This window comes from Pleurodeles waltl, chromosome 7 (assembly GCF_031143425.1).
Source record: "Pleurodeles waltl isolate 20211129_DDA chromosome 7, aPleWal1.hap1.20221129, whole genome shotgun sequence".
Lineage (NCBI taxonomy): Eukaryota > Metazoa > Chordata > Amphibia > Caudata > Salamandridae > Pleurodeles > Pleurodeles waltl.
In genome coordinates this window covers 265637541-265657915 of record NC_090446.1, presented here as the reverse complement: position 1 = coordinate 265657915, position 20375 = coordinate 265637541, and the positions used below count along the sequence as shown (strand labels likewise).

General features: G+C 43.3%; 1 protein-coding gene across 2 annotated transcripts in view; it reads right to left on the bottom strand.

The window, feature by feature from the left end:
• ATP9A (ATPase phospholipid transporting 9A (putative)) overlaps positions 1 to 20375 on the bottom strand; it is a 534117-nt gene that overhangs the window by 268576 nt on the left and 245166 nt on the right. For both annotated transcript variants that reach the window (XM_069243632.1, XM_069243631.1), the window contains exon 14: positions 10717 to 10929. In XM_069243632.1, the coding sequence (XP_069099733.1) occupies positions 10717 to 10929 (213 nt within the window). The remainder of the gene's footprint in view (positions 1 to 10716; positions 10930 to 20375) is intronic.

Genomic DNA, 20375 nt, shown 5'->3' with positions numbered 1-20375 from the left:
TTTCTCAGGCCACAGCAATTTTCATAAAAATCTAACAATCTCGCTAAAATGCCTCCAGGTTATTCATGTAGTAGTAGACATTGCATCAATCAATCAAGGAATTTGTAAAGCACACTACTTACCCATGAGGGTCTCAAGGCGCTGAAGTGAGGGGTATGGGGGGGTGCTGCTACTGCTCGAACAGCCAGGTCTTGAGAAGACTCCTGAAGGTAAGGAGCTATTTGGTCAGATGCAGGTGGGTGGGAAGAGTGTTCCACGTCTTGGCAGATAGGTGCAAGAATGATCTGGCACTGGCTGTAGATCTGCGGATGAGTGGGACGGTTGCAAGGGCGAGGTTGGCGGAGCAGAGTTGCCGGGTCAGGGTGTGAAAGAAGAGCCATCTTTTGAGGTATTGTGGTCCTGTGCTTTGTGAGCGTGGGTGAGGAGTTTGAAGGTGAATCTCTTGTTCACGGGGAGCCAGTGCAGGTCTCTCAGATGGCCTGTGATGTGGCAGTGGCGGGGATGTCCAGGATGAGGCGTGAAGAGGCGTTCCGGATGCGCTGCAGCCTCTTCCGGATTTTGGCAATGGTTCCTGCGTAGAGGGCATTGCCGTAGTCCAGTTTGCTGCTTACGGGGGCTTGGGTGACTGTTCTTCTGGTTTCGGTGGGGATCCATTTGTAGATCTTTCGGAGCATGCAAAAGGTGTTGAAGCAGGAGGAGGAGATGGCATTGACTTGCTGGGTCACAGATAGTGAAGAGTCCAGGATGAATCCTAGGTTGCGTGCGTGGTCAATGGGGGTCAGAGCAGATCTGAGAGTGGCAGGTCACCAGGAGTCATCCCATGCGGAGGGGTGGAGCCGAAGATGAGGACTTCCGTCTTTTTGGAATTGAGTTTGCTGAGAAGCCCCTGCACTGCCCACAACCATGTCATAGGAAGTGCAGGGGTCCCCTGCTCAGCATTCTCAGATTGCACCCGGTCTGCTACAGCAGACAGTGCGCATTCCGAGGTTACTGGGGGCACCTTCTCTGCGACGGCATTGGCCTCGGCTCTCTGAGTCTCCTTCCCACGGGTCTTGCGGGCTGACGGTTGTAGGAAAGTACCATCTTCCTTGGCATGTTACCCCCATTTTTGCCTGTATGTCAGTATGTTTTTGCCTGTCTCACTGGGTTCCTGCTGGTCAGGACCTCAGTGCTCACAGTTTATGGCCTAATGTGTGTGTTGTCAGTAGTGCTTAACTGTGTCACTGAGGCTCTCCTAACCAGAACCTCAGTGCTTATGCTGTCTCTGCTTCCAAATTCGTCAGTATAAGCTAGTGACTTCATTTACCATTACACACTGGACCCCCTCATAAGTCCCTAGTATATAGTACCTAGGTACCCAAGGCATTGGGGTTCCAGGAGATCCTTATGGGCTGCAGAATTTCTTTTGCCACCCATAATGAGCTCAGACAAACCCTTTCAAGGTACTGCCACTGCAGCCTGCGTGAAATAGTGCTCACACTATTTCACAGCCATTTTCACTGCACTTAAATAATGTATAAGTCACCTATATGTCTAATCTTCATTTAATGAAGGCTAGGTGCAAAGTTACTAAGTGTGAGGGCACCCTTGCACTAGCAAAGGTGCCCTGACATAGTTCAGAGCCAATTCCCAGAACTTTATGCGCGAGGGGACGCCATTACACGCGTGCACTACATATAGGTCAATACCTATATGTAGCTTCACAATGGTAACCCCAAATATGGCCGTGTAAGGTTTCTAAGATCATGGAATTGTCCCCTCCATACCAACTTCCTGAGGCTTGCAATGCAGCTACAGCTGCTGCCACCTCACAGACAGGGTTCGTCCCTCCTTGGGTCTGAGCAGCTCAGTCCCAGGAAGGCAGAACAAAGCATTTACTTTGGGAGCAGGGTGTTACTCCCTCTTCCTTTGGAAATAGGTGTTACAGGCAGGGAGGGGTATCCTCCCATCAGCCTCCGGAAATGCTTTTAAGGGCACAGATGGTGCCCTCCTTGTATAAGCCAGTCTACACCAGTTCAGGGTCCTCTTGTCCCCTGCTCTGGCGCAAAACTGGACAAAGGAAAGGGGAGTGACCACTCCCCTGTCCATCACCACCCTAGGGGTGGTGTCCAGAGCTTCTCCAGAGTGTCCCAGACTTCAGCCATCTTGCTTTGCAACGTGTGGGGGGGCTCTGAGTGGCCAGTGCCAGCAGGTGACATCAGAGACCCCTCCTGATAGGCCCATACCTGATAAGGTAGCCAATACCCCTCTCAAGGCTATTTAGGGTCTCTCCTGTGGGTTCTCTAGAGATTCTACTTGCAAGTTTTGAGCAGAAATCCTCTGCAACTACTACTTCATTCTCTGACCTCGGATCAACCGCAGCCTGCTCCAGAAACCGCTGTAACAGCAACAAAGTATCCACAAGGGATACTTTTCCTCTGCAACTTCAGCTCAAGCCAGCAACTGTGACAGTTTCCATGGTGTGCATGCTCTGAGGACTCCCTGTCTTCACCCTGCACTAAAAGGACCGAAGAAATCTCCCGTGGGGTGACGGAGTCACTCCCCTGCTGAAGCAGGCACCTTCTAAGTCGATGACCGGTTCTCTTGGACTGGATGAAGAGCGTGCTCCTTGGAACACAGAGGGTAGACCCCATCGACACAGACTGTCCTGAGGTCCTGCTGTCGCACTTTGGAGGAGGTAAGAACTGGCTTCGCCCAGAACGACAGTAACCCTGTACAACACATCTTCTTCACCTCCTATTGCCTCTGTGCACTATTTGCAAAATTCCTTTGTGCACAACCTGGCCCAGGTCCCCAGAACTGTATCCTGCAAAGCTCAACTCGCTGAGTTGATCTCCGGCGGCATGGGACCTTCCGTTGTAGTGCTGCACCAACCGCATTTTGCACCTCCTTTGTCCCCGTGTCCTGGGACTCCCGTGGTTGCTCTGAGCGCTCACTGAAGTGCTGAGAGCCGCCTCTTCCTTCTCACACAGAGTTGAGGACCCCAGGTCCCTCCTGGGTCCAGATAGCACCTACTTGACGCAAAATGCAACTTTTCCGGAAACAAGGCTTTTTGGAGGAATCCAGCGCCATTACTCGCCTGCATCCAACTTCACGGCGTGGGACATCCTTTGCGTCATGCAGGACCCGCTGGCATCTTCATAGGGTGCATTTCTGCAATCTTCGTCCAACCGGGAACTCTTCTTTTGCACCCTCTTCTGGGTTGGCAGGAGCTCCTGTCCTTCCTGGACTGGTCTTTTGACTTCTGGACTTGTCTCCTTCCTTTGCAGGTCTTCAGGTCCAGGAATCCACCATTTGTTGTTTGCAGTCTTGGTTGGTTCTTGCAATAACCCTAATCACGACTTGTAGTGTATCCTAAGGAAACTTGCAGTACTTCACTCCTGCTTTTCTGGGTTCTGATGTGGGGTAATTTACTCACCTTTACTGTATTCTTACTCTCCCAGCGATTTTGCACACACTACACTTGTCTGGGGGGGGGGGGGAATTCATGATTCGCATTTCACTTTCTTAGTATATGGTTTGTGTTGTCCTTAGACCTATTTTCCCCCATTGCATTCTATAGCATTTCCTATTGTTTGCACTATCCTATGTCTAATTGCTTGCCTTATTTTGGTGTCTAGTGTATATATTGTGTATAATACTTACCTCCAGAAGGAGTATTACCTCTAAGATATTTTTGGTACTGTGTCACCCAAATAAACTACCTTTAATTTTGGTAACACTGAGTATTGTCTTTACTTGTGTAGAAGTACTGTGTGATTCTAAGTGGTAATGCAGGAGCTTTGCATGTCTCCTAGTTCAGCCTAAGCTGCTCTGCTATAGCTAACTCTATCAGCCTAAGCTGCTAGAACACTACTACATTTCACTAATAAGGGATAACTGGACATGGTGTAAGTACTCAAGGTACCCACTACAAACCAGGCTAGCCTCTTACAATGGTCGGCCCACCAAACTCATGATGAGGCCCTAAGTCTGCTTCTGGTCAAACAAGAAATATTAATATATACCTGATAGACATTGCTGCTAGGTTGTTTGAGCGTATCAACAATACAGAATTTTAGAATTTCCTTTTTTTAGCGGCCTCTATAGGTGCACCTAGTCAGACATTTTCTTGCAAAACACAGACTGTTAATTCAACAAGTACTGAAGAGAAATGTAGAGCGGCATTTTAATGAGTTATAAACAGTCATTGCTCTACTACATTGTGATCGCCAAAATACAGTTAACTGATAATCAGGATTTTCAGTAAACAGAATGTGTAAACATGTATCACCAAATGAATAAACATGTTAAAATAGGATGCTAACCCCATAGCATAACAAACTGTGCTCCCTGCCCTGAACCTGAAGCCAGATTGGCTACATGCTTAGGTTCACACTCAAATGGTTGCTGTGACTCACAGCCACCAATACAAGATTCCTGGCTGGCCAGATGACAGGACATTGAATGACGAGGCTACTGGACTCTTGTGACCATAAAAGACCACAGCTTGCTACTTTTATAGGACACCTGCACAGTTTAGGATGACTTTATTTTTGAACTATTTAACTGTTTTCACTGCAACACTGAATGAAAATGCAATCACAGACGACAGAAAAGACTAGAGACCTGTGAGCATCATAAGACAGCCACACACACCCCATATTTTCCAACAGAATAACCCGCTGATAGAGTCCATAATATTTATTTTTTGCAACAGAAAAGGACTATTTTAATTCTCAAAAGTACATTCAACCGTCTCAATGTTTACCTCTTGGAAACATGACAGACAGTAAACGGCCATTTTGCTTTGAGTTGTTTTCGCTGCAGCAGGCTTTTATTTACAGATTTAGTAGGACTTTTAATGAAAGCCAGAACCAATGGCTTTGGCAATGCTTGTTTATAGTTTTGCCTACATTACAAACATAAAGAACTTGTTTTCAATGACTGTTTACTCTTCGAAAACTTTGGAATCTGAGGCAGGCAGAATACAGATGGAATCTGAACGCGCCATTTTCAAGAGGCGGCTGGGGAAATGATCCTTGTTTGTTATTGGCTGCTCTCAGGGTGATTAATTTAGTTCATTTTCCGGCAGCTCGGCGTCGGTACTCAATTAATCAGCACACTCTCGGTGTCTTGGAAATCGCGAAGCTCTGTCTGAGCCTAAATACTATTTACTTAAGAACCTCAGACCTTTCTTATCTCCCCTTAGATGCTATCTGTCTCATTTCCCCTGCCAGTTACTGTATGGCTGAGCTGCAGCTGACAGGACCACCGGGCCCCAGGCTGCGGTAATTGATATCTGAATAAAGATGCTTCAAGGTTTCTGCAGGAAACAAATTTAGGAAATCCTGCCTTCTGTTTCAGGAAATGAAATGCATGCCAACTGGTAAAAATTATCTCAACTGTTCCAAAAAGAAAAAAAAAAAACATAGACTGTCTCTTTGTATCTGTTTTCGAAAAATAAATGTTTGCAATATTTTGTAAATGTAAGATTTCAAGTGTCAAGTTTTAACATGCGAAGATTGAGTCAAAGTGCAATCGATTTGACAAGTTTAATTGTTTTCTATGGCCTTTCCAAATAAAAGCATACACAAAATATAGGTACCTTACTTAGGGCACGAGTTATAGATTCTTGAGCTAACTATAAACACAGTGAGAGATTTTCAGTGTTTTTTTGGAGTTTAACATGTTACATTGTTACTGAACATTTCACCTATTACATTACTTTAGCCTTTATTTTTTTCCATTGAATATGTACACGCACACACATTCACAAATATCCTAGTCATCACTCCATTTTTCAGCTTCAATGAGGAAATATTGACACAGCTCACTCAGTTGTCAAGGCATTTTAGCCATAAATGAATGTTTAAGGATGAAAATGCCTATATGAGGCCAGCCCGGAATTCCCAAAGGGACTTCTGGCAGACACAAGTGTGTTTACTACTGCAGATTTCCCCTCGAGGCACCGAAATCCTCAGTATTACATCCCATGCAAAGGGTGGAAAGCAGATTGAACAAGAGAAGAGGCTGGTGACACTGAGTTTGGAACACCAACATACTAGTAAGTCTGTGGCCATTTCTATCTCTAAACCGCCCTTTCCCATCAGAAAATGGCTAGATAAACTCCCCTTTCAGGGTAGGAAGAAGATCATACTCAGATTAGGTGGGGATGCTGAATGTATGACAGAATATCACAGACAAAAATATAGGCGAAAAAAATATCAAGCACACCAATATCAACATAACATACTTTGAATGTTAAGTAAAAAATATTAACTACAAAAATTAGAAAGACCACAATATTGTAGTAAATTGGGGAAGTATAATTTTTTTTTTATATTAAAGGTAATATTAACTTTTAAGTATATACTAACTTTAAAAATATTATATTACAATATAAACTTCTAATTTCGAAAAATACATGAAAATGGTATCTTACCTACAAGACACATTTAAAAAAAAAAAGAAATAGCACTATACACTTAATTATATAAAAAGGTAAACATAACGCAGGGATTATCCAAATTATTAAAAACAAATAAATATATTTTGCATAGTCAGCAATGAAAAAAACAACACAATTTTTACAGTAATCTATTATATAATTCCAAACATTATTTAGATAAGGAGCACTTAAATTATCAAAAAACAAAATATAAACCAATCAAGTAAAAAAATGATTTAAAGAAATGTTCCAGCCTATTCTGCCCCAAACCAAACAACCCATCAACAAAACATAAATTGAAATAACATTATAAAAAACTTTAAATGTATTACCAATTAAAAATAAAACACTACAAACATTCACACATATCATTAAAATAACAACTCACACAAAACTAATACAATTCAACAAAATAATTAATAAACCATACAAACCATATTATGTACACCCATACTTAAAAAAGAGATATAAAGTACTTAAAAAAACAATATCCTTAACTTCAGCATTTTACCTCACAATATTCCTAACATTACAATATTTTTTGCATTATATTTGTTTCATTTGATATTTTTAAAACTATTTTTGGTGGAATACTGCGGGTGTAGGGAAAGAGCTTTCTCCACATGGATAAATGTTTTCCTCATGGAGAAACAAAATGTGTGCACGTTAGTGGGTGAAGGTTTCCTATTTTTTGTTAACTGGGCTCCGTGTGTACCAGACAAATATATTCTATTTTCACATAGTGCCTCTCCGCTCACATGTCCACTTCTGTAGTAGCTTGTCTTCCACTACGATTGCTCTCTGCTGATCTATGCTGGTTTGAGTGCTCTCCCTAAATCTACTCGTATACTAAACTCCAGACAGGAATTGAACACCCATGTTCTAGGCCTGGTACCTCGGACTACAACATCCCAATGTTCTTTTCCTAAGTGTCAACTTACACAGCAGACTGCACTACAGGGGTAACATTTTTGTCAGAGTTTTACAAAAGTACAATATTTGGATTGGGGCAAGGATTGAGCCTAGTAGGTTTGCTATTAGTCTGAAATCATTATGTTTAGCTGTGTCATATTCAAACCTAATGATATATTCAATTATCTGCACGTCTGTACACCAGCCTGACCTTGAAACCACATGTTCCAGGCTGCAGCTAACAAATATTCACTGCTAAATCTCCCTAATGTCAGATCTTGTTGACTTTTACAGCTTAATTGATTATAGTGACCTGTATACATAGATTCTGGTTGCTAGGAATTCTCTTCAGATGGTTTGTGGTCACAATTAAGAGCATTATTTTGATAATATAGAAAGCAACAGCTGCACTTCCACAAAAATACCTATTTCCAGTAACCTACTTGCACCTCATTGATTCTTTGCTACGTAGCCATTCAAAAATGCATTCCCTTTTTCATGAGACAATGTAAATTCATGGTCCTCATTACTTATAAACAATCTTTCAAATTATACTTGCAGAGAGGTTTTTGCCATTAGAGATAGGCCTTCTCAGTTAATCTGTTGATTGCATCATTGACTGCAGCGGAACGTCTCAGGGAGTAGGGGGCTGAAGGAAGCAGGTTTATGCTCCCATGTTCCAGTGGTCAAATGGTATAAATATGGGGCCTGGATGATACTTCGGCCCCTTTGTTTATGGACTTGCAGAAGAAGTTAATGTTTTGGTGTGGGGCACTGTTTAGAAACGGGCCAAACAGATGCTTGCCATTGAAATGGGAGACCTTGCAACAAATATACACAGGGACATCAGGGGCTGGTTTAAACTTTCTTCTGACCATGGGTGGGACCACTTTGGCCTTTATGGACTCTTTAGAGTTACCTGTGGCTGACCTAACCATTCCCTTTAACCTGGGAGGTAGAGTACTGATTTCTCTGTTTTTTAGAGGGTCTCAATTAGGAAGTCATCTTCATCTTGAACTTTATGCAGGTTTACTTGAAGGTGCTGGGCGGACAGTTTTATCACATTATAAGTGGAGATATGGTTGGGCTGTGAGGCCTTACACAGGGTAGGTTTAGAGGCTGTTATCCTCTAGAGGTCGACACTGGGTCTTCTTCCTCCAGGGGCCCGAACGGCTTATCATGAGGGTCCTGAAGGGAATAAGGAATCCCTGGATCTGAGTCAGTACTGTGTGGTACTGAAGCAGGTTAGTGTGAGGGTAGTGTAATGGAGGCATTGTAGGTAAGGGAGGAAATGGTGGCGGACTAGTGGTCAAGGCCTGGCTCATCATCAAAGCCCAGCATGCGTTTCTTTGGAATCCAGACAAGCCCATTTGACAGAAAATTCCTGCATGTCCTCCCCCATTCTGGGAAGATTACCTCTGGGCTCTCACCTCCTTGCCGTGTTGGAATGCCAAAGACCCCAGCATCTTCCTCCTTGGCCTTAGGCAAGTATTTGGCTCAGAAAATGTTGGGTGTTTACAGCAAGGCTTATAGCTGCACTTTGTGGTAAGCCAATCCTCTTTGTCTCCTATACTGGTGGGTCGTTTTGCAGTGGGAGGCATGGTAGGTATCACAGGAGGCCACCTCGTGGTCTACTGAGAGACACAAATTACATACAGCGTGCAATAACTCCAAGGGTATTTTTGTGTTTCACCTAGAGCAGAACTAGAAGGGTGTATGTTCCATAACCTGCTGAAAGAGCAATCTCCAAGGGATGACCAAGACATTTTATACACTAGAGCCAGGAGGCACAGTGCACTGAAAGCCAACAGTCAGGTTCCAAGTTCAGGATCAGTCAGTGGTGCAGGAATGTTGTTTTCATTGCATGGTTTAAAGAAGATTAGCTGGTACAGAGAATCTAGTGTGGGACACATCAATCCCGGAGCAGCATATCTAAACATCCAAACCTGATAGCAGAAGCAAAAAGGGTGAGGCAGCATGTGCTGGTGCATTGTGGATTAAGAGTGGAGTCACAAAAGGTCTTGTGACTCAAACGTCTTCAAAGAAGAACAAGCTGCAAATGTCCAGGCCTAACATTAGATGACAGGAATATGTATATTTAAATGTCAGAGGTGAAACTACAGCTCATTGTTGTTGGCTGGAGAATTAGAAGTGTCAAAAATCTTCACCATGGTCTAGCGCAATCTAACATCCACTCGCAATGGCAGAAGCATTCAAGATTTAAAGAAGCAACACCAGATCACATTTGACGTTCAAGTACGAAATGAATGGTAAAACCTACCAAGAGATGCAGTAAAATAAAAAACAATAAATTATTTAAAAATACAAGGAACAGAGGCATTAGAAACAGTTTTGAAAAGGCAATGGTTACAGAGAAGACAGTATGTGATGTTTGTGTGGGACTAGTGACACACATCTAGCATTAGATTTTCTCTGTCCATATTACAGAAACTTTACTCAGATGGAAAAAGAAAAAACAGAAAATGTATCTCGTATTCACTCCACATTTCGCACGATGGAAAAACATGGGGTAGATTAATTTCAGAAAGCTTTTGTTTTGTGTACATAAGGAAGGGTCAATTTACTTTCCAAGTGTTCCAGGCTATTCATGATTTCTGGTATTTGTTTAATAAAAAATAAAAATGTTTTTGCATAAACCTTGGGAAACGACAAAGTATTGCAAAATGCAGGTCGGAGTGGCCAAATTGCGTGGGACAGGGAAGGCCCTTTCTTCAGGATTGGATGCACTGAGTATTTTTGTGCAAAATTGTGTTTATTATGATTTCTAGGATGGTGTGAACGTGTTGAGAGGTGTTGGTCCCCTGGTCCCCTGGTGGTCATTCAGGGCACTTCCCAGCTTATTGGAAGCATGTATCATGTGGGCTCTAAGTGCTATACTGAGTTAACCTGCCTTACCGCAGAAGGGTCAAGTGCCTAAAGATTTTTTTTATTTATTAAAGCACAAAAATATCTGGCTGTTTACATTTCTTCTGGTAAAGACAAGTTTTTATACAGCTCGTTGTTTACTAATACATATCTCTTTGGAGTTAGACAAATGGCTATATCACCAGCAACACCCAAAGGACAGAACTGTGTGTTTGACCTGGCCCTCTTAAATCCTTTAATTTTCCAAGGACATAATGCTTTAGCAGCCATAAACTAAAGCGTCTGGAAAGGTTCTTAATACTGAAACTGTTTAAAGTTATTTAAATAACAGGAAATTCATATATACATTAAACAAGAGGTTTATTATACTGTATTGAACTTTATGGATTTAAGAATATAATTAAAGAAGAAAAATGTTTACAGAATGTCACTGTAAGACAACAACATTTCAGGTGATGTCAACCCCAAACCACCTTTGTCCATCATACCTCGTCAGGACTAGAAGCTTGGTAAACTCTACATGAATCTTCATACTGCTTCTCAGCTTCCGCTTGATCAGTCACACCATTTGATTCATAGACTGGAGTAACATTGTGACAAAGGGCAATGGATTTCACTGCCTCATACACCCGGCTGCTCATGGTCTTCCGTACTTTTGTGGTTTGCGTAGGCACCTTCAGTGCGGGAGGGTCTTGAGATGGCTGAAATAAAAAAAATTGAAATAATGAGGTGCCACAAAATACATACCTTAAACGAAGTCACTGTCAGTATTCCACTTTCACCTATCAGCAAACATGAAACATTCCACAGTAACCCTCTTGTTCACCAGGTTTTGTTTAACAATTATCAGTTGCCGTCTCTTATGCAAAAGCCCATTTCATACCGCCCATATCACTGCAGCAGGATGTGGTGTGTTAAATTATATAAAACGCTCCATTTAAAAAAAGGAAACTATTTGATTGAATTACTTTTACATATTAGGATAGTCAACCCATCTACATATTGAACAAAAAAACTATGTTTTCTGCCCATCCACACCCTGAGACTTTGTTTCAATTTCTGAGCTTTTTTAAAAGGGATAGACAGTGCTTCCACTGTGCAACTTAGAGAGGTCCACAGTGACCACACATGGCATGTCACGCTTTACCTGCTGCTACATCGCTAACTGGAGGTGAAAAAAATCTCCTACAATGGGAGATAGCAACAGCCTTTTCATCATTTGGGAAGAAGAAGACATAAAATAACTCCATGATGAATCAAGCACTGGCAAAGACAATCTATCTCACTTTGATGTCGCTTGTGTTTTGCCGCTGTTAGCTTTGTTGATGCTTGCAAGGCTGTATTGAAAACAGTGGCCCACAATCTGCTGCAGCCTGACACCCTAGATTATTATCTAAAAGCTTCCAACATGGCTGCATTATGTTTATATACAAAGTGATAGCCATCTTAGAAGTATAACAAAATAACATTCTTATATGGGCAGTCATAGCAAATGGGTTTGCCAAAGCCAGTGCAACTTTCAAAGCAATGAGAAAGTCTGTTATACGGTTCCCACTAAAAGGAAGGGCTGAGTATTAGGGTGGCAGTGCTTCAGAAAGAAAGGACTGAGACTATCTACACCATCAGAAAATGGTGACCCAATTCCTAGCTAGCCCACAGTGCCTCACCTGAACCCTCAACCTTCCCAGGGTACCAGATGATTACAGCAGCCTACAAACATGACACTCTGACCCCCCACAGAGTTGAGGAAACAGTTCTTACCTGTTTTGTTGTTTTACTCATGCATGTCCAGGGTAAACACAAGAAAGATACGAATAGATGTTTTCAAACATTTATTGAAACAGACATACACTGCAGAGAGAGCAGCGAATATTAGCAGATGAAACAAACCACTGAAACCAGCGTTACCAACACGGTGAAAAGAATGAACAGTCCCACCAGGGCAATCTTAGACATAAATCTTCCTACTAGCTCTATCTACAATCTTAGGGCTTATTGGGTGTGCCCTATGCCTGTGCCTGATATGATAGAATAGCCTGAGACCCCTATATTGCGCTAAGCCCGGATGCAGGTCTCGAGTGAAGCTGGCAATGCTCCTCTGCAAGGTGAAAGATCAACATGAGCAGAACTGCATGTTGAACACAGGATTTGTTCTAGGACAGTAGTGGCAGGAGCTCTCCCTGACCCCTTTGGGTCAGTGCATCATTTATATAATCAATGCCACACTGTGTTAGAGGCACAGCTCGGATGCGCTGATATGTCTAGATGTTAGAAACTGTCTCTGAACAGGCAACACAAGAACTAGGATGTCTTGTTCTATTTTTCCTAGACTTGCTCAGAGTGTACATATTATGGCCCTCATTCTGACCCTGGCGGTCGGACCGCGAACAGACCGGCGGTATTAAAAATGGCATTCTGACCGCGGCGGTCCCCGCCGCGACCGACCGCCACTTCTCCACTCCGACCGCCGCGGCGGTCATGACCGCGGGGCTGGAGTTTGCGCACTCCGGCCCGGCGGTCGTCCCAAGACCGCCAAGGGTATTATGACCCTGCCTACCGCCGCGGTTTCTTGCGGGCGGGAACCGCCGTGCGAACCATGGCGGTAAGCACTATCGGGGCCAGGGAATTCCTTCCCTGGCACTGATAGGGGTCTCCCCCACCCCCCACTACCCACCCGAGTCCTCCCCCCACACCCTCCACCCCCCTGCCACCCCCCAGAGGTGGTATGAACCCCCTCCCCACCCCCACCCAGACATGCACATACATGCACCCCGACATGCACACACCCCCAACATGCACATATACACACCCCCTACACACACATACACAACGGGGACACATACCCGCACACATACATGCCGACATGCACACCCGCCGAACTAAACACATTGCCCATAGGCACAGCAGCACTCCCCGCCCGCATGCACGCACTCACACACCCCCTCTACACACTCACACGCACACCCCCATGCACGGACACATCACACAACACCCCCCCACCTCCTCCCCTCACGGACGATCAACTTACCTTGTGCGTTGGTCCTCCGGGAGGTGACAGGAGCCATGGGGAGGTGACCGCCAACAGAAGACCGCCAACAGAAGACCGCCACACAGAAATGTGGGTCGTAATTCTGTGGGCGGTGTTCTGCTGGCGTGGCGGTGGAGGTTGACCAGTCTCCACTTTCCCGCCGACCGCCAGTGTGGCTGCTGGCGGTTTTCCGGCGGAACGCTCCCAGCGGTCAGAATGCGCACAGCGGCATACCGCCGCGGTCGGCGGTCTTCACCGCGGCGGTAACTCGGCGGTCTTGCGAAAAGACCGCCAAGGTCAGAATGAGGGCCTATGTGTCAAGAAAGGCCAACTGAAAACAAGCAGCATGTACAATGTATTCTTGCAATAATATAGTGCAAACATAAAGTGTGCATTGCCAAAAAGTGATGTCAGCTTAAAACGTGTAAAATATAATATATAAAACCTAAAATGGAAAACCAACATGGGCCCAAGAGGGCCTCACAACAAGTCAATATTGGTGATTGACAGCCTGTGGCTGTCAGATAGGAATGGATAGGTGGTGAATGGAGAGACAGACACTGAGCCGCAGAAGTGCTCAGTGAAGGAGTGGGGAAGAATGAGGCAGTTGGAGGAATGGAAGCAGAGGAACCAAAGATGATTTGGGGGTTTCTGGAATATTAGAGGGAAGGTAGAGAAATACAGAGAGGGGCTGGGAGTAGGTAAGTGAAAAACTCTTAGAGAAAGAGAGAGGGAGAGAGACAGAGTGTAAAAGACATGCACTAACATCAAGTGACAAAGTACAAACTGCAGTCAACAAGCAATGGCAAAACCATTAGGTCTTGCTATTTGAAGACGGCTACCACAATAACTGTCACAATAGATAGATAGATAGACAGCGAAGTGTAGCCCCTAATATGGTATTTGTAGTTATAGTTGCGATTTCACACCATTTTTGAAGAGTTGTGAGGGGTCATGAGTAAGGAGAAGATAATTTTCAATTTGGTGGTGTTTTAAATCGAAGAGGTATTCAAACTAAACTAGCAAGCGGGGGGAATGCATTCAGTAAATTTAAATGACAGTGAAGAGACCTAACGACTATAAAGAAAGTTGGTTCCTGGTGTAGAGTAATAATAAAATATAGAAGAAGAGATGGTGCACTGAACATTGCGTTGTTAATTTTGCTTTATTGGTATTAACTTAAAGTTGATGTTTGCTTTGTAGTCATATATGAGTGTGTGAATAAGCATGTATTAAGGTGGTTGTTTTATATGATTTGCATAACTTCAGGATATTTATTTTTACGATGTCTGAGCACATATGAAAATACTGACTATTTTATACAAGGAGCTCACAGAGTCACACATTTTGTCTTTTTTGGGATTTGTATTTCTTTTGATCCTAATTTAAAACTTGGAGCAAAAAAGTGAAGTATCTCTGGATGGGCCACCTATGCACGGAACTTGGAACTGAAAGAGCTGTGGTTAGTTGTTGTGAGTTTGGTTATTCCCTTCTTTGTAGCTAACACTATGTTGCATTTTGACATGATTAGTTTTGTTTTTGTAATTATGAGCTCAAAGAATGCTCCATGTAAAAGATGGATTTAAGGACATAAGAGAGTCGGAATCAGAGTTGGAGATAGAGAATGTTGAGACCAAAGGGCGTGTTTAGTTGAGGTGTCAGTCTCGCTTGTGGGTGAGTGAGTGAGAAGGAGGGCAGCATACTGACGGAGAAATCACTCAAAATATTGCATGCGAAACAGAGGTACGACCTATGTTGGGGAAGAGTACAGAGGAATTTAGACTTTTTTTTATTGAAATCCTACCTTTTAACCTTTGTATAATATTAAAACATAAACAAATTATTGTTGTTGTTTGGAGGTTGTTATATTTTTTTTAAATACTATCCTTATATATGGATATTTTAAATCTGAAAGTACTTTCCATATTATCAAGAAACACTTTTATTTGACATTACTTAACCCTGCCATCTCTAGCAGTAGAATAGGTTTGGTTTGGTGAAAAATATGCATGTTTTAAAAATAATTGTAGAGTGAACAATGCTGAAGGGTATGTAACATATACACAGAGAAAACAGTAAACAAAGCAACCGCAAGGGAACGATTCTAAAATCAAGTTACATCTAAACAAAGTTAAGGTATGTTTACAGAGGTATGCATTTTTTGTAAGCAGAACAGATATTTTAGTATCTATGCAATATTGATTTGAATATTAACAAAATTAATTAATGTAATAGTAAAATGGAATGTGCACATGAAAGAAATGGAAAATACCATTTCAACAACATGAAAGGTAAGGCATGTGCATGCAGTGTTTATTATGTTTACATTGTTGGTGCCTTAGGTAAGAGAATGAGAAGGATAGCACTATTATTGTTAGAATTTGAACTGGGCATTATTATTATATGTATATGTTATGCTGATGTTGAATTAGCATGGTCAAAGATAATAATAATAATAATAATAATAATAATAACTTTTATTCAGTATGAAAAAATTCATCCATTACAATAAATAATCTTCAATACATTTGTTAAAATTAGCAATAGAACCATAAATAATAAGAACACCCATCAGGAGTAAAAACATATATAACCACATACGTAAAAACAATAAAATAGAAGGATTCATTCTAAAAACTCTACATTGTTACGCCAAGTAATAGCTCCCTTCAGGAATGATCCCAGCCCCTTCCACACCAATACACCTGAGGCCATCTGCAGCCACATAAAAGCCGGACGATATTGCACAAAACCCTTGGGCTTTAGGAGAGGTAATAGAAAACGAGTTCTGAATGGTGCATAAAAAACACAAAACAAAGTAAAATGGGGCAAGGTCTGTTAGGACACCCCATCACAAGGGCAGGGTCTAATACATTTGTCCCCATACTGACCTAACGGGAAACACAAATTACTTCGAATGATCCCCAAACGGAAACGGGTTATGAGAGACCTTTCCCTCACATCCTTAATCTCTAAGAGATAGCGCTCAGGTCCTACCCACATCTTTAGCATAATGAAATCCCTGATCGATTTTTTCCCTAAGGCCTCCCCCCCTCCCTCCTGTTCTTCTGGATTTTTAAAAAATTCTCCTTAACCCATTTCTTATCACACCTGGTCAGGCCTTCCGGATAATCAACCAAATCAGGCCGCCCCAAATCATGAGCCATCTTCCTTATGTGCATCAGCCAGGGAATATTCTTTACATTGTCACAAGCCAGACAATCCTTTAAGATATCCCTATTCAGAGTGGCATGCTCATTAGTCCAAATTGAAATCCATAGCAGAAGGGGAGCCAACTGAATGGTGTCCTGGACAAACACAAGCTCCAGCTCCAAGTGAAGGCTGAAACCAGGGATATTTTGTCCAACTCCCAATAGCCTTCTACAGAACCGATTTTCTTCCACCGTAAGGGCTCGGGAGTCCCTATACCCCCAAAGTGCAGCACCATACAGCTGGACGGGGAGGCATTTCCGCCTATAAATTTCAAGCAAGGGCTTGATGGGTTTACTACCTACCCATACAGCAAAATCAAAAGTTGTGCCAACTACTGCATGAAAAAGCGCACCCCTTCTGGCAATACAAGGTTTCCATGATCCTTTCTCATCAAAAACAATCCTTTAGATATGGAAACTCATGGACCCTACTAATAATTTGATCCTCCACCCTTAGCTCCCCCACTCTACTCAGGGGTCTTCCACACACCATAAAATGAGATTTCTTAAAATTGACCTCTAAACCCAGAGCTGACGTAAAGGAGGCATAAGCTCTAACTGATTCCCGGAGACCATTCATAGTACGGGCCATAAGGACTGCGTCATCCGCGTACGTTAGTACAGGGATATCAGTACCATTCACCTTTGGAACATCCCTACAATGTTTCATCAGAAAATCAGACATCCATTTGTATATAAAAGGAACAAAGTAGGAGCCAGAACACACCCCTGACGCACACCCCTTGAAAGCTTAAAGGCCTCTGAGCATTCCCCATTCGACCCCACCCTAACATTAGCAATCGTCCCAGAATGTAAATATCGGAGCAACTCTACAATATTAGAATCCAGCCCTAGCTGATTTAATCTTTCCCATAATATAGACCGGTTCACCTTATCAAAGGCACAGCTAAGATCCATAAAAGCAAGATAGAGCGTACCTTTCCTAGCCTGCGTGTATTTACCGATCAGCATCAATAGATTAAGACATTGATCTTGCGTGCCAAGGCCTTCCCTGAAACCATACTGATCCCGGCTTAAGATATCATTCTCTATCACCCAGGACTCCAGGCGCCTTAAAATAATTTGTCCCAAAATCTTCACCAAAGAGTCCAGTAGAGAAATAGGATGGTAGGACTTAGGATCATTTCGGTCGCCCTTTTTAAACACTGGGACAATACATGCCAGTCTCCAAGAGGCAGGGATACCCACAGTAACTGCTGCATTAAGGACATTCAAGAGAACAGGTGCCCATAACTGGGGGTTCACTTTATACAGGTCCATAGGGATCGAATCCGGGCCCGGGGCTTTATTGCATGCACTACTCTGTATCGCATCCATAACCTCCTGGAGCGAAAACCTAATTGCTAGGTTGGGAGCCATCTCATACTCATTTTCCTGATTATTTCTTAGGGGAGAACCCTCAAAGATACTACAAAAGTGAGTTACCCATGCTTCCGGGGCAATGTTACAGCCAAGGCCCTCAGATGTGTCTGTTCCAAAGGAACCTCTATTTACCACTCTCCAAAACAGGCCAGGATTTTTCAGAGCTATGGCACGTTCTAACTCTTCCCAGGCTTTATCTTTATGTTTAATCTTGCTATCCCTCAGGGCCCTCTTGTATTTCATTCTAGCTTCTTTTATGAGGACCCAATCTCTAGGATGTTTCTTAGTGGCCATCTTCAGGTTTGCCCTTGCATCATAGCAGATCTTGTCATACCAACCACAATTACGTTTACTAGGTTGGCTGATTACTGAAAAAAGTCAGTCTCTCACTGCTGCATTTACTATTGTTATTGCATTCATAACAGTTTTAGGATTAGGGGCCTCCGTCAAGAGTGTGTCCATAAATAGATCTAAATTTTTCCCCACCACCCTTTCAACAATTTTTAGGGAATCCACTTGCTTCCACCCAAGCCGCCTACCCTGGTCCTTTATCTCCACTACTACCGGCCTACCTCGCCCCAAATTACATAGGGCCCCAGGGAGTTTAAAGGATACTATCAGGGAATTGTGATCACTGAAACTCTCCCCCATCACCTCCCCCCCAGTCACCAGGTCTTTCATAGGTGGAGACATAAAGATATAGTCAATAGTGGATTCAAATCCTCTTCCCAATTAAGTTGGGAGTTGATGAGTGCCTGCGGCTTCTATATCACACACATTCAGAAGACCCAGCTCCCTGAGTTCCTTGATTAGAACCCTGCCTCTGGCGTCCTGCAGACCGTCCACTAAATAATCCTCACAGTCAAGAATAAAGGGATTAACCACAGTACTGAGCCTCCCCAGCTTAGCATTAAAGTCTCCAGAGACAATAGCACAGAATTCTAACCCCATCTCCTCCATTCTGTATTTCAAAACCTGAAGAACGGAAAACAGGGCCCCAATTTGGCATCCCATATCCCATACAGCATTATAAAAGTGAACCAGTAAAATATTAAAATTATTAGAGAAAATTACCCATACCAGCAATATACCTTGGTGACTGCAGTTAATTTGAAATGCACCCACTATCTTAGAGAGGCGAATTAGGGTAACCAAGCCACCTTTTGAGCGGCCACCAAGAGACTTCACAGCTGGAATTGCACATCTGTTCTACCCATCCCACACAGACAACCCCTCTGACCAGGTTTCCTGAAGCATGATCACATCAAAATTCGTCACACACCAAATCCACGCCTTATCGGATAACTTAGCATCATAGCCCGCAATATTCCATGAGATAAGTTTACACTGTGGGGGCACCTCTTCCCATATAGCCAGGGTCTTGGCGCATTGTCAATCCACCCCTTCCAAGGATAGATTACTGTTAGTGACAGTTCTTCTGCTGGTTGCCTGGTGACTATTCTGACCCGGGGGGGAAACCTACCAAAGCCCGAAAAAACCCCGGCACTCAATCTCTTGTGGTCATAAAAATAACCCAAAGGGACCATGCCAATTGTACCAGGTCTAAATACAGCAGGGTGGTAGGTAGAAAGGAGCCTTTGACTCAAGGCTGGGTATCTGACATTTATAATAATACAATCATCATCCCCCACCTTATTTTTGGGTCCAACCCATCCAATTCTTCTGGCAAACAGAATATCGTTGAAATCCTTACATGAGAAATCACAATTCTTACTCAACCAATAACCAGCCTTGTTTATGAGTTGAGCCGTAGACTCAGTAACCCCAGGAGCAAGAGCAGGAACATTCGTTAATACCACCACATAAGGGGCACAAGCTGGAGGGAGATCCAAACAGGTCAATTCAGGCCTGGCTGTCTGGAGATTCAGATTATTATTCCCAACCAGCTGTTGGTCAGCCCCCCCGTTAACACAAATTCAGGATCAGGCTGCCTACTACAGCTAGGCCTATTGACAGTCCTATCCGCCCTTAATAAAGAAGTCGGTGCAGCCGGTGCAATCTCAGCATGAGCGCCCTGTCCCCCAGAATTTCCAGAATTAACCAATAGCTGAGATGGCTTGCCCAGGGGCCCCAATGGCCCTGCAGCGTCCTCCGGCAGGAGCAACTCCTCACAAGGATGGGATCGTCTGGGCGTGGCCACACATCCACCAATACAATGCCTCCCCTGACTACCTTGCACAGATATCAGAGAAACTCCCTTTTCTATGGCCGATAGTTTTGCCACAACGGGGGATAAAATCTCCAGGATCATTTCACGAAATTTTGACAAAAAAATAGTAACATCACAACCCAGCTGCTGGCAAGGTGCAGGGTCACTACTCGTACCCTTAGGGAATTCCAAGGGGGATGTTTTCGATTTGGAAATCGATTTCTTTAAGGCCTTTTTTTTCCTAGGGGGTGGGCTGCATTTATCCAGGGGGCAGGCCGGGGGAGAAGATAATAAAAGTATTTTGCTTCTTCTGGAAGGGCCTTGGCCACCAGAACCCTCTATAGTCTCTATTTG